Genomic DNA, 14,534 nt, shown 5'->3' on the forward strand with positions numbered 1-14,534 from the left:
GCCCCTGATACTTTTCTTCCCTTTCCTTGTTCCTCCTTCCTCGTCTCTCCCTCTTCATGTCTTCCCTTCTTTCAGTGGAGACAACTAGAGGTTTAAGACAACCACTGTCCTACAGCACCTCCTGGTGCTGTGGGGCCGGAGGGGAGGCCCCCAGTCTGAGGGTGGCTGGGCTGGGCTGGAGGGCAGGACATGGATCCTCTCACATGTCGGGGCCATGGCAGGGAAGGCTCGAGGCTGGGCTCCCCCAGGATAGCCAAGGTGGTGTCAGGGTCCTGGGCAGAGTATTTGCTGAGCCCGCATGCCAGGATCCCAGGCACAGATATCACCTCATGGTGGGAGAAAAGTATCAAAAAACTTACAGCAGGTTTTTATTTTTAAGATTTTATTTATTTATTCATGAGAGACAGAGAGAGGCAGAGATATAAGCAGAAGGAGAAACAGGTTCCCTGCGGGGAGCCCAATATGGGACTTGATCCCCAGGATCCCGGTATCATGACTTGAGGCAAAGGCAAAGGTTGACGCTCAACCACTGAGCCACCCAGGTGCCCCCTTACAGCAGTTTTTAAAAGTCAGATTCCCTGTGATATAATTTACAGAAAATTATTGATTCCCCCTTTTTAAGGTACAGTTGTGTACGTTTCGATAAACACACATAGTCCACGATCACAACCGTGATCGAGACACAGACTATTTCCATCACCCGCAGAATCCCATGTGCTGCCCCTCTGTACTCCAGAGGGATTATATCTTCAGAGTGTATTTTTTCTGTTCTTTTATTTGTAAGTTCTTTATGTCTTCACCTTTAAAGTGAGATTCTTTTAGACACCACAAAGTCAGGTCTCGCTTTTCATCCGATGGCCTGTCTTTTGTTGGTATGTATGGACTGTTTACATTTTATGTGACTTGATAAAGTTAAAATCTGTAATCTAGACAATTGCTTTCTATTTGATCCCTCTCCTGTTTTCTCCTTTTCTGCTCCTTTTGCTTACCTGCTCTGGGATTAATTAGGTATTTTCATATTTACATCATTTTCCCCATGCTTGCCTTATTTTATATCTTTTCCAAACTCATTTAGTGATTGCTCCAGAGTTTATGACAGACATCCTTAATGAATCACAGTTTATCTTGAGGCATACCATATGCATAATGTAAGAATCTGGTCAGTGTGTCCTTCCAGAGCCTCCTTCCCAATTCTCATCTTGTCAGGACCACTCATTTCACTCGTACCCACGCTACAGGTCCTGATGAAACACTACCTTTGTTGCTCTAAACTATCAGCTATATTTGAGAGTGAGTCAAAATAAGAAAAGAAATCCATTCTATCTGCCTTCATCTTAGCTGTTTCTGGAAATCACCATTTCTCTGCATACAGCTAGGCCTGGTGTCTGTCTGGTATCATGTTCCTCCAGCATTTTTCACAGTGCTGGTGTGCTGGTAATGAATTCTCCCCATCTGCATCTCCCTGAAAACGCCTTTATGGTGCTTTCACAGGACAAGAACCCTGGGACCATAGATTTTCCCATCAGTACCTTAAACATATTACTCCATAGCTTCCTGGCTCACTTGGCTTCCAATGGGAAGGCCTTTGTAATTCCCTCCTTCATTTCTCGGTAGCACCGAACTTGTCTGGGCATCTGCAGCCTCTGAATGCTCTGTCCTGCCCTGCCAGCCCGCATTCAGGTGCTGGCGATTCATTAGAAATTTTAACTGAGCTTCCCCTACCTGGCTGCACAGTGTCCCCTGATCCTTCTCTGTCGCAGGTGAGCCAGCACTTGCACCCTCACCCCTCCAAGAGGCCCATCTTTTCTTAACATTTCAGACTCCCTGGTTGCCTTGTTGACCTTGGCTTTCCTCCAGGCTCAAGGAAATTTAAGATTTAGTAGTTAGTTCAGCTTCAGTACTGGGAAGTGACGTTCTTCCCGGCATTCTACATCCTCAGCACTGTGATCCCCCCTGGCCATTTTTATTTAGTTATTTTTAATCCACAAATGCTGAGTGGGGAACCAGACTATTGGCCTGGCAGCCAGCATCAAGAGCGGCTGGGAAAAGAGCGTTACTTGAGGAGTACACTGAGGGGCTGGGGTGAATTTTATGCTTTTTTCACTTCTGCCTAATGAGATGAGCTTTTGGAGAAGAGAATAATGAGAGGCTTAGTAATCTTTAACAGTACCATGCTCTGTCCCCGTGTGTTCTGTGCCAGGAAACTGTTGTCTTTATGTCTTTACCTTGAGCCAGAGGATCCTTTTGGCTTCTGTGTCTTATCTTTGAAGCAAGCTCTGAAAGAACAGGACCTTCTTTTGCAGAAAGTTGGATGTCACAGCCAGTGGGCTCATCCCCTCCTTCGAGGCCAGTGAGGTTCTTGTCCTCCAGCAGCCAGTCATGGCTGCCTTTTTCAAAACCCTTTGGATTCCTGATGGTCTGCCGTGTACTTTATCAACCATTGTATTTGGCACATGAAGCAATGCCCAAAGCAACCTATCTACATCCTCAGCACAGCTGCCCCCATGTACCCCATGTCTAGTCATGCTCACTGTTTCCTCACAGTATGCCGGGGTTTTATAGTCCCAGGTCCTGCTCACTCTATTTCCCCAATGGAGAAGGCCTTTCTCAAGGCCTTCCCTCTTCAGACATTTCTGCCAGACCTAGTCTAGGTGCCTCCTGGCCAGAGCCTTCCATGCTTTCATAGGGCAGAGTTGGCTGCTCTGTCCTAGGTGTCTGCTGCTCCACAGAACAATGCACCTGTTTCAGTTGCATGAGTAGCCAACATGACTTCCTGGAAGGCAGGCCATTTGGTGTAGCTGGTCAATAACAGGAAGACAAAATGGTGATCCCTGTAATAGACAAAGAGAAATTTAGTCTCCAAATGAATGAACAATCCATATGGGAGGGGATGCTTTTTTTCCCATACGAAGGATAAATGGGCTTGAAACATGGTGGTACCTAGGGGGGAAGGGGTTTCTCGAAACCTTGCCTGGATCTCAAACACTGAGTCACTGAGAAATGAACCAGAGAAAGCTTTTATTAGCTTTTTTTTTTTTTTTTTTTTTTTTTATTGGTGTTCAATTTACTAACATACAGAATAACACCCAGTGCCCGTCACCCATTCACTCCCACTTTTATTAGCTTTTTATTTTGGGATTCCTGGGAAAGCCTCACCCGTGGAATGAGATGATCCAGTCCACTTTTACACCAACACCTTAAAGAATTCTCCAGCACAAGATGAGAAATAACCCAGTTCTTTTTCTTCATAATGCCACTATTAGCTTCCAGAAACATTCATCACACTTCCCTGTTCTCAATGCTGTAATGGCCTGTGAATCAGGAGTGGCAGTTAAGAGTTTCTTTTTCATCTCTTCTCCCTACCGTGCCTCCTACCGTTTGTTTTGCTGTCTTCCACGACTGCCTTGGAACAGTGCCTACTGCGCCCCCACAGAACGTGCAGATGGAAGCTGTGAATTCCACAACCATCCAGTTTCTCTGGAATCCCCCACCTCAGCAGTTCATCAACGGCATCAACCAGGGATATAAGGTACATGGACTTAGTTCAGACCCCTGGGTGGCCGTCCTGGTATGTCATGGTCTTGTGACCAATGAGAAGGCTGCCCACTCCTCATTTCATAAAGAACCCATTGCATCAAGTTACAGAGTGTGTTGGCTTTGGTGCTAGTGGTTGGGAGGGGGGATGAGGGGGTCACCATTTATCCAAGCCCTTATCTGCTCTACTGGTTCAAAAACTCAAATTATTAGTTTTCAAGTGGATGGTTCATACGTAACAGAGCAATTTCTTTTGAGAAAAGCCATTTATTTTAAAATTAGCAGTGGAAAACCTATCTCAATTGATTGGAATCAGCATTTGTACAAACCACTTCTTCTTGGAGAGAAGTCCTCTTAGAGGACCAGACTTAGAACAAAGGGTGCTAGATGCAGTGAATGATATTTCTGTCAGGTAAAGATATTTATTCCCTCCCCGTCTCAAGTTCAGAGAGAGTTCTGTATATAGAACCAAGACCAGTGAATTCAGGGCACCTACCTGGCTTGAATTAGATACCCAGATTCCCACTATATAACCTCCAGATAACTTTCCTTAATGACCAGAATATGTTACCTTCATAGATGTATTTGGATGCAATTTCCAAAAGTGTAGTTCATCGTGCCTTTTAGATCATCTTCTGGTTAGACTTGGGATCCCGTCTTGGTTTTACCTACATCACAGTCACTAGTGTTCTGCAATAGCAGGTAAGCTCAGGGAAGACCTTTATGGAGAAAAGACTCTATCTAGTCTGCTTGAATTCTTGGTAATTTCAAATTCAGAGAGTATTATTTCCTTAGACACGTGGTTCACTTCTTTTTCCCGTTTGGATTCAAGTTACAAAAACACTTTTTTGTTTTCACTAGAAAGGCAGATGTAGCTAGAAATTTGCCCTGCCTTTTCTTTTCCTTTTAGATTCCCCCAGAGGAATCTACACTCAGAAGCTTTTTTGAAAGAAAATCATATTGATCAACCAAGATGATTTTGCCTCCTTGACTTTCCTGTCAAGTCTTATTGGCAAGACTGGAGCATTCATTCAATGGCTCAGTGTCGGTTTGATCTATATAAATACGCTTTGTGTCCTGCAGCATGTCAACCTTCAGACCTAATTAACCCTGGAAATGTTTGGTATCAAAGGAATTAAAAGTCACACTCATACATAATGTTGCCCAAACATTAAAACAACTTCCCTTGGAATATGTATGTATACTATATTTCTTTAAAATTATGATCGACTTCCTAAATTATTTTCAGAAAACTAGTGTGACATAAATCATAAATAATTAAGATTCATTCTCATTGAATCCCGGGCTTCTTTCTGAGGCAGAGTAGGTGCCTATCTGGAAAAAATATCTGTGTTCATGTTTCGTTGATAATTGTGTTTGTTTTATTGTACCGATTAAGTTAAGTAAAGATGGCATTGTCTTTATTGCATAGTGCTAAAAAAAAAAAAAAACATGTATGCTCCACAACATCTTTAAGTGAAGAGAAAGTGAAGGTTTGAGGAGTGTCTATAATTCCAACATGTTTAAAGTAGATATTTTATTTATATATACATGTATAAAATATATACAAATGTATATATTTGTGTACAATTATCTGTGAGATAGCCTTTCAACTCCATATTTTTAAGTGAGATTATAAAATGTAGGATTTATGGAGTTTCTTAATCATGACATTGCTTTCTTTGAAGATACAGTAATTACAAGATAAAAATTTGGATACAGACTTGAGAGTGAAGATGTGCAGTTTAAAAGGATCTCTTTGTCCACCTGTCCCCTCACAGCTCCTGGCATGGCCAGCTGAAGTCCCCGAGGCCACCACAGTGGTCACCATTGCACCAGATTTCCACGGAGTCCACCACGGGTATATAACAAATCTGAAGAAGTTCACTGCTTACTTCGCATCAGTTCTGTGTTTCACCACTCCAGGGGATGGGCCTCCAAGCACACCTCAGCTCATATGGACTCACGAAGATAGTGAGTACTCCTCTGCCATGTGTCTTCTCAAAAGTCAGAAGTCAGGTGTCAAGGAGGTCCAGACTACCTCACTGCCAGTGCTGGATGAGGTCCGAGGAGGGTCATGAGGAGCCTTCATGTCCTCAGAGTGCTCACAGACTGTGCACCCTAGTGAGATAGGTCATGGGCAGTATTAATAATGAGTGGCAGAAAGTGGTTTCTGGGATTCGAAGCCAGGCTAGTGGAAAGATCTCAGAGGGCAAGAGAAACAGTCTGGACTCAGCCATGTGTCCACCTGTGGTCTTGCTGAACTTCTCTATCCACAGATTTCAACTTCCAATCCCCTTACCTTCTTCTTGAACACCCCATGAGGCCTCCCAGCTATGCCTTCCCTGACCCTCCCTGGGGCATCTCTCCTGAGTTCCTCTGAGCATCCTGACTTGCCATCACCTCCATCTGGTCAGCTCAGACCAGCTCCTTCTCGGCCTCCAGGCCAGCTGACACCTGTGGAAAGCATCATCTAGTGAAGCTATCTGAGAAAATGACCGCAGATGTACACTAAGACTCGCATACAGGGAGGTTCATTGTGGTTATTTGTAATGGGATAAAAAGAAAGAAAGAAAAGTATGCAAATGTCCCAGATGGGTATAATTTTAAAAATTATAGAATGACATTATACTAAACATTTTGTCATTATTAAAAACTTTTGAGAGAAAATTGTCATGATCTAGTGTTAGGTGAAAAAAAATATGTAAAACTACATGTGATCTAAATTTTATAGTAGCACACTTGTATAAAACTACCTGAGATGAGAAGAGACCTTGAAGGAAAGATGTCACAATTCTGACAGTTGTTATCTTTATGTGATGTGATCATGGAGATTCTCCACATTTGTTTGGATTTTGCCCCATGTTCTCATTTCGCTGTGAATACGTACTCTCTTTATAAGGAGAATTGAAACTAGTACATGTTTAGAAAAAGTCACCCAGGGCTGCCACTTGTCTGTCCTCCCATCCAGGCCACGGGACTCTGGGTATGGCTGGCCTCCTGTGCCACAGATGGCACAGTGGCACAATGGTGCGGTGGCTGGGCCCTACTCGCTGAGGCCTCATTATTGCTGTGCTCACAGAGGCAACATGTACAGAGGTCATGGCCATCCAAGATGAGCTTCCTCCCCCTCAGCTCCCCCCTCAGGCCCTTCATTCTCACCCCACTGCCTCTCTCAGAAGATGGAGTCTGACCCTATTGTCAACCCACAAATGCACCCAGGTGTCTCTCATCTGAAAGTGGCAACTCCCTACCCACCCTGTGTTCCTGGTGAGCTCACTTCCTTCCCAGAGAAGCTATTACTGGACCCCTAACCTCTCACACTCATCATAACCTTCAGCAACAGCTCTCACCCCACCCCTGGATGGTGACCTCCTTACAACCATTGCATTTTATCAGCTGCTGCAACTACATCGACTGATACGATTCTGTGGGTTTTTCTTTTTCGGCGAGTTGTTGATAGAGCAGATTGATTTTCAAATGTCGAACCAGCCTTGCACACTTGGAGTAAATCCCACTTGGTCCTAGTTTGTAATTATTGTTTATGTTGTTGGATTTCATTTGCTAATACTTTGTGTGTGATTTTTTTGCATCCAGGTTGATAAGAGAGATTTCTGTACTTACTATGTGTCTGGTTAAGTGTCAGGGTAATGGCTGGCTTCATAAAATAAGCTTGGTATTGTTCCCCTCTGCTGCTTTCTTTTTTTTTCCTTTAAGATTTATTTATTTATTTATTTATTTATTTATTTATTTATTTGAGTGCTTGAGCAGGGGGAGGGGCAGAGGGAGAGAGAGAATCTCAAGCAGACTCCATGCTAAGCACAGAGCACAATGAAGGGGTGATCTCACAACCTTGGGATCATAATCTGAGCCAAAACCATAAGTTGGATGCTCAACCAACTGAGCCACCCAGGCTCCCCAGCCCCTCTTTGGCTCTCTAAAAGAGATTGTGTAAAGTCAGTATGAATTCTTCTTTAAATGTCTGGTGGCAATTTCCAGTGAAATCTTCTGGACTTGGATATTTCTTTTAGGGGAGCTTTTAAATTATAAATTCATTGTCTCCGATGATTACAGTACTATTCGGTTGTCTGTTTAATTTTGGTTGTGTATTCGCAGTCTGATTTTTCAAGAAACTGACCCTCTAAGTTGTTGAGTCTGTGCATATAACACCCCTGGCAGTATTCCCTTAGTCTCCTCCCATGGCTGCAGGGTATGTTATTGTGTTCCTTGTTTCATCCCTAATATTGCTGATCTCTTTTTCTATTTCTGTCATTTTTCCTAGAGATTTGTCAATTTTATTGATTTTTTTTGAGGAACGCTTCTTATTTCATTGAGTTTTCTCCATTGTTTTCCTATTTTCAATTGCATTGATTTCTGCTGCTAATATTTCCTTCCTTCTGCTTGTTTTGAGTATATTTCTTGGTCTTCCTTTAATTTCTTGAGGTAGACACTTAAACTATTGATTTGAGGCCTGTCCTCATTTCTTTTACAAACACTTAAGGCTATAAATTTTCCTCTCTACACTGCTTTAGCTGCATCCCATGTAATTTGACATATTGGGTTTCATTTTCACTTAGTTCTATATACTTTGATTCCTTTGAGACTTCCTATTTGGCCTATGAGTTATTTAGAAGTGTGCTGTTTAGTTTCCATGTGTTTGGAGATTTTCCTGTTGTCTTTCTGCAACTGATTTCTAACCAGATTCCACTGCTGTCAGCACACTATACAATTTCAATCCCTTTAAGTTTATCAAAGTTTGCTTTAGGGCCCAGCATGTGATCAGTCTTGGTGAATGTTTCATGAGGGCTTGAAAAGAATAATGTGTATTCTGCTGTAAAACCTACTTTTCAATTATATATTTTATATACCACCCTCCACCAGAGTTTAGGATTAAGGAGCCAGTTGATCAATTTCAGCTTTTCCATTTTTTTTTTTAAAGTATGCTTATCTCATCAAGTCTCATTTCTACATAATTATCTTATAATTAAATGTTGCTTGATTGGTTCACTCATCCATCTGTCCAACACAGAGACAAGCTATGCACATTTACGCTCAGATGTCTGTGGAATGCCTACTTTGTGTGAAGTAGCCAGCTGGGCAGTGCAAGGGTTGCAGAGATAAGGCCTCTGCCTTTCGAGCTTATAGCCTAGTCTGACATGAGGCACGTGTCTGAGGCCAGTGCCACAGAGGAGGTCTGGAGAAGTGGCTGACACTGCTCATGAAGAGTAGCAAAAAAGCGTTGTGGAGGAGCATCAGGTGAGTATTGGAGGAGGCAGCAGCTGAGGCAGCTCTTGACAGATAGCTTTCCGTGCAGAGAACAGCTGAGGGCATTCTATGTGGGAGAAGCAGCATTCACCGTGGTGAGAAGAGGACTCAAGTGTGAGAGGACATGAGCGAGCTATTTGGTGTGGCAGTAGCACAGCACGTGGAAGCGAGGGAGGGACGAGCCAGAAAAGAAGTTGGGAACTGACTCAGAAGAGTCTTGGCTGCGAAGTTTGGACAAAGACATTCTGGGCATTGGGGACCCACAGAAGGTTCTCCATGATGGGGTTATCTGAATGAATCCATGTTCCAGAAGTTCTGTGTAGGGGTCTTGTGAGGACGCAGTGGAGGTAAAGATGAAGGAAGCTGAGAAGAAGGGAGCCCATGATGTGGGGACAGTGGTGAGAGGACATGGAACCTAAAGACATGTCACGGGGCTATGGAGTAGGAGAAAGGAGTTAAGATGACCCACCATGCTCTGGATTATGTGACTGCAGAGTTGATGATGTCAGTGATCAAAATGTGGGAAATGGGTCTAGGGTGAGGACACCGGGCTGATGTGGGACACGTGAGGTATGTGGTGGCTGTGGGGCCTCTGGGCCTACGTGTCTGAAGTGGATCTGGGAGTCCTAGCAAGTCACAGTTATGACCTTACTTTCCAAGGACGGGTTAGGGAAGGCAACTGAATATGTGGTCTAACCACAGACAGAAGTATTTGAAATCCACTCCATCTCAGGGTGTCTGAGCGACAGGGTTGCTAGCAGGTAAAGCCGCCTAAGCAGATGAAGTCACCTTAGGGATCAGGCAGGCAAACTCTAAGACAAGGGAGCAAAGAGACAGGCGCAGCCACTGGGCTCTGTCCTGGTCATGTGGGACCGAGGGTGCAGAGGGGGCCACGTAGGGTCTCAGGGAAAGAAGAGGGAGCCTCACTTGGGTGAAGTGTACTGTGTGCAGTCATCTGTAGGGAAGCACAACCCAGCCCCCTTACGCCTTTGATGGGATGGAGAGGTAGCTGATGGGGATAAAGTTCATGAGCATCCTCCTTATAGCGCTTCATTACGTGGACAGTGGTGAGGGATTTTCCTCTATTTCACTTATTTGAGGAAGAGGCAAGGGCAATGTCTCTGCTCAAGCCACAGCCAGGTCCAACTGGATATCAGAATTCACTTTCAGAAGATATTTATTAAAAATACAAAGTGGCAGAAGAAGGTAACTCCTTCCAAAGAAAAGAGTGAACACTCCTGGCGGAATTCTTTGCGAAAAGAAAAACCTCAATTGTTGCCAGTTAAACAAGCAGAAAGAAAAATATCCCATTAAGCTCTGTGGCCAGGAAGCTGAACCTTAAATGCATTTTTTGCCCACTATTAGTAGGGAAAAGGAGAAACTGGAAATTTCTTTCTTGGGAATTGAGAAAACTGGAAGTGATCTTGTACTTTTAGAGTTTTCTAATGCAGTCACAATTTTTCAGTAGCTGGGGAACCTGTTGATGCTGTTTGGAGTGTGGACTATCTCACAGAAAGGTTGGGGTAGGGCTGATGGCCCCGTGGGTGCTGGAAGCACAGCCACCCGAGCTCTCGGGGTTATGGCGCCTCACTTCGATCCGCATCCAGCCGGACTCCTTTTCCGAAGCTCCAACGCAATAAGAACTCAGGGGTGGGGTGGGGAGGGCAGGCAATGCAGTAAAGAGGAAACAGAATATAAATTCTAAGCCAAGACATTGCCAGCTGGTTCCAGCAGAGCTAGAGGACAGCATATTTGGGCAAGAATCCAAGAAGCAGAAACACTGAGAATATAAAAGGAGCAAAAAGCTTTCTTTGCTGCTCTATCGATCGAAAAAAGAACAAGTCAGTTCGAAAATCCATCAGAATGTCTTTCTGGAAACTCAAAACTGGAGGAAGATGAGCTGGTTTCGACAGCCGTTCTATTTTACCGTGTTTCCGGCTCGGAGACTGGCATTTGTGGGTGTTTGAGATTATCCATAAAACGTCTTTTGAAAGTTTCACCCAGATGAGCGTATTTGCTGAGACTGTTTCTTTTCCTTTTTTTTTTTTAATTAGAAGTTGTGTTAGGAAGCTTTGTCCAAGTATCAGCTGAGTCCCAGGTACTGAATCCGCCATCTATGCAGACAAGGCAACAATGGCCCAAACAGGAACAAGGCTTCTCCATAGGGATCCCCTGAAATCTGCTCTTCGGGAGGATGACCCTGTCTTCATGCTCTCTTATTTTAAACTTGAAAGATTGAATTGTGTATGATTAAAAAGACCTCAGTGTGGCATGTTCAGGGCCTGATGGGGGAGTCAGAGGCACAGCCTCTCAGGAGGAGCCTGGTGTCTCCAAGGGGCCTGGGGCTCCTGCCTAATCCGTCTGTGCTGAGGGAATGGGTTCCTTGGCTCCTCTCCATTCTCCTTCAGTTCCTCCTTTGTCTCTGATTCTGCCCCACGAGCCTCCCCTCCTTCTTCCCTGACTCGGACTCTGGGCATGGGGAAGGATAGGCCCGTGGGGCCTGGCAGAGGCATGCAGAGCAAACCCCAGCAAGCAGCCCCACCAGCTGGAGGAAGTAACTGATGGACCCATGCCTGGCTCTGCCAACAGTGGAGCCCATCTCTGTCCCCGTCCCTTGTTTCATCCCCACATCCCATACCCACTCAGTCCCAGACTCCAGTCTCCTATAAAGCACTTCTTCTGTCTCTGCCCCTGGAGCTGTTAAGGAAGCAGCTCTAGGACAGGGCCAGCGGGGGCTCTGCATCCTCCTCCAATGCCTCCTTGCTGGCCTCCTCGCTGACCCGGCCTGGCCTTGATGCCACAACTACAAAGCCAACGAGGGGTCTGGGCCCTGAGAGTCTATGACTTTGGACTATTCACCTCACGTTGGGCCTCTCGGACTTTATCTCTGGGTGCTTTACAAAGTGCCAGAAAGCTCATCTCAGAAATGACTTTGTGTTGAGACAGTGAGATATCTAAGAGTAGCAGCTGACGTCCAGGACAGGCCTCAGACCCAGAAACGCCTCTGCCTCCAACAGTAGGGAGAACAGTCACCCACAAAGAAACTCCTAGTGAAGGAGCATACTGTTGCTGGAACAGCATCCTGCCCCTGCCCCACCGTGGGGTTCCTCAGGGAGGGGTGGGGGCGTGGAGCCTGGAGCTCTAGGTCAGGCCTGAGGGCATCACCCTGGATGGAGCTGGGTGTGGGCCGGCCCTGGCTGCACAGAGCAGTGACCACACGCCAGCCGGACACTCGGCTGCAAGGCATGTCCAAGGACATAGGGCGCCAGCCGTGGCTTTTCAGGATCCAGGCAGCCTGGTTGTTCTCATTAGAGTAGATCAAGGAGAAGGAAGTGTGTATCAATCTCCTGCTACCTGTCTTAAGGTTCTTGGCGGGGCTGGGATGCAGCAGAGTAAAATTATTTATGTGCCCAGAGCCAGGATGCCTTTCACACCTCGAATTCCCTTGCCCCTTCTGGGTTTTACTGGCATTGCCTATGACTCTGGCCTATGGGCCCAGCGCTGGCCTTCCTTCCCCGCTTAGAACTGCCTCCCTTCCCTGCTTAGAACTTTCCACACAAATCTGACCTGGACAGAAGGGGCTCTTGTGTTAACAGATGACTTTATTTTTACCTGCTAGAACCAGGTGCTGTGGGACATCTGAGTTTCACGGAGATTCTGGACACATCCCTAAAGGTCAGCTGGCAGGAGCCCCTGGAGAAGAATGGAATCATTACAGGTGAGTATCCCTGTGCTTGGGAGAAGGAAAAACACACTCGCCCCGATGGGGGAGATGGGCATCGCTGGAAGCCACACAGCTGGCCGGGTAAAAGGGCATCACGGCCTCTCCAGGAAGCGGCATGTCTGCCGGACCTTGGGCAGAAGGCTCCATCACCACACCCAATACCATGTCCCCAGGACCCTACCTCCTGGGGGCATTGCCCTGCATGGGCTGTGGCCTCCTTATGTTAGCTTAACAAACCTCTAAAGCCTTTGATCAGGGAGACTCAGCATTTTGTGGCACATCCCCTCACACTCTCAGTCCCCCACGATTCTCCTAGCCATGCGGAGAGGAGACAGGCCCCAAGAGGCCCTTCCTTAGCAGTCGTGCACCAGAAGTCCACCGTGTGCAGTCTCTTCACTGAAACACTGCAAATCAGCCCACGGCCAGGTCCGTCCCCGGCCAGGATGGGCCCGACAGCAAAGCCTGGGTGCCCTGGCTCAGTGCCCTAGGGGGACCCAAGGTGAGGACAGCCAGCCTGCCATGTCCCCAGACAGACTCCCTCAGGCTGTAGGGGTCTTTTGTAGGGCTTTGATGATTTTTTTCAGAGAGCTTTATCCTTGGCTTGAAAAAAAATTTCTGGGTGGCTCTGACTTCAGGGAAAGGTAGGAGCCTCAGCTTACCTCTCAGACCCTCCATTTCTTCGTGGGGCTGTTGGGAGGAGGCACCAGGGCAGCAGCCGCCAGAGGCCCCTTCTGTTTAGCAAGCATTACTTGAAATGTCAAGCCAGCCACTCATATTCCCACTGCTCAGCCACTGGGTCTGGGACACATACTCTGTGGCAGGTGCTCTCTGGGGCTCTACCTGCAAAACCTCCTGTCATATCCAGGGCTCCTGCCTTTGCCCCCTAAGCCTGGACCCTGAGGCTTTAGGAGTACCCAGCTCCTGAGTGAGCCATGTCCATCCTGTTTCTGAGTCCGCCAGGAGCCTAAGCTGTGTCCGCTGTCCCTCAGCCAACCAGCCTATGCTGCCCGTGGAAGCCCTCATGTGCCCAGCCATCCAGAAGCCCACTCATGCTAACAGGTGTACCAGAGAGTCCAAGAATGATGTCTGTCCCTGATGCCTGGCCTCGGGGTTCAGCTCCCACGGCTCTACCAACCCCATGTCTGGAGAGCATCAAGGGCCACCCTGGGTACATCCACAGGCAAGCACCTTAGTATTACAGGATCTTGTTCAAACAGCCAGACAAAACACCTCCTACAATCTCCGTCCGCCACCGTGGGTGGCAATGTCCTATGGTCACATGGCCAGCAGACAACCAGGCCAGCACAGGGATGCAAGTGTCCGTATTCTGGCCTCTACATCCTCAGTGTGCCGGCAATGGGATTCGAACCCTGCTCCTAACCCAACCCAGAGGCTCCCGTCTTCCTGGGGTGACAGTCTCTCACCAAGTCTCTCAAGGTCCCCAGGGTCAAAGAAGCACCTGACAGCTGTTTGTCAAGTTACTTGGTACAAACAGCTGATTAATATGCTAACAACTTAATAGCTGTTTGAAATTAACAGAAAGAAAAACATTTGTATTTCCTTCTTCACACAAATATGTTGTGTGTTTCTGATGTTCCCAAGGGAATCTGACTCTGCCCACTTTCTTAAACATGGAGTCAGAGTGGACCCACCACCTTCATTTCCTTAATTCCCCACATTGGTCTTCATGCTGTACCTGCCTCTGTATCACAGACACCACCAGAACCTCAGCTTTGCAAAGACAAGGTGTGTGCAAAGACACGTGGCCCGCCCTGATCCTGAAATTGGGAACAGCTAAGGCTGGAGGTCTCCATCATCCCGGGGACACGGGCAAGAGGCACCCAGCATCACCATGTTCCCACGCTGTTTCTGGGCCTCCGCACAGTGTCCCCAGTCGCCTGGGGCATAGCCTGGGGACTGCATTCCTCCCCTAAACTCCCTTTTTCTCTCCTTTAGTGGGGAAACCCCCTGGAGCCAGCCCCTCCCGACCCCCTGCAGAATGGTGTGCTCC

The 14,534-nt window shown here is 46.7% G+C and overlaps 1 protein-coding gene across 18 annotated transcripts in view; it reads left to right on the top strand.

The window, feature by feature from the left end:
* SDK1 (sidekick cell adhesion molecule 1) overlaps window positions 1-14,534 on the top strand; it is an 895,654-nt gene that overhangs the window by 731,226 nt on the left and 149,894 nt on the right. For all 18 annotated transcript variants that reach the window (XM_072836835.1, XM_072836824.1, XM_072836827.1 and 15 more), the window contains 3 exons: window positions 3,414-3,529; window positions 5,316-5,508; window positions 12,419-12,517. In XM_072836835.1, coding sequence (XP_072692936.1) covers window positions 3,414-3,529; window positions 5,316-5,508; window positions 12,419-12,517 — 408 coding nt within the window. The remainder of the gene's footprint in view (window positions 1-3,413; window positions 3,530-5,315; window positions 5,509-12,418; window positions 12,518-14,534) is intronic.

This window comes from Canis lupus, chromosome 8 (genome assembly GCF_048164855.1).
Source record: "Canis lupus baileyi chromosome 8, mCanLup2.hap1, whole genome shotgun sequence".
Taxonomy (NCBI): Eukaryota; Metazoa; Chordata; class Mammalia; order Carnivora; family Canidae; genus Canis; species Canis lupus.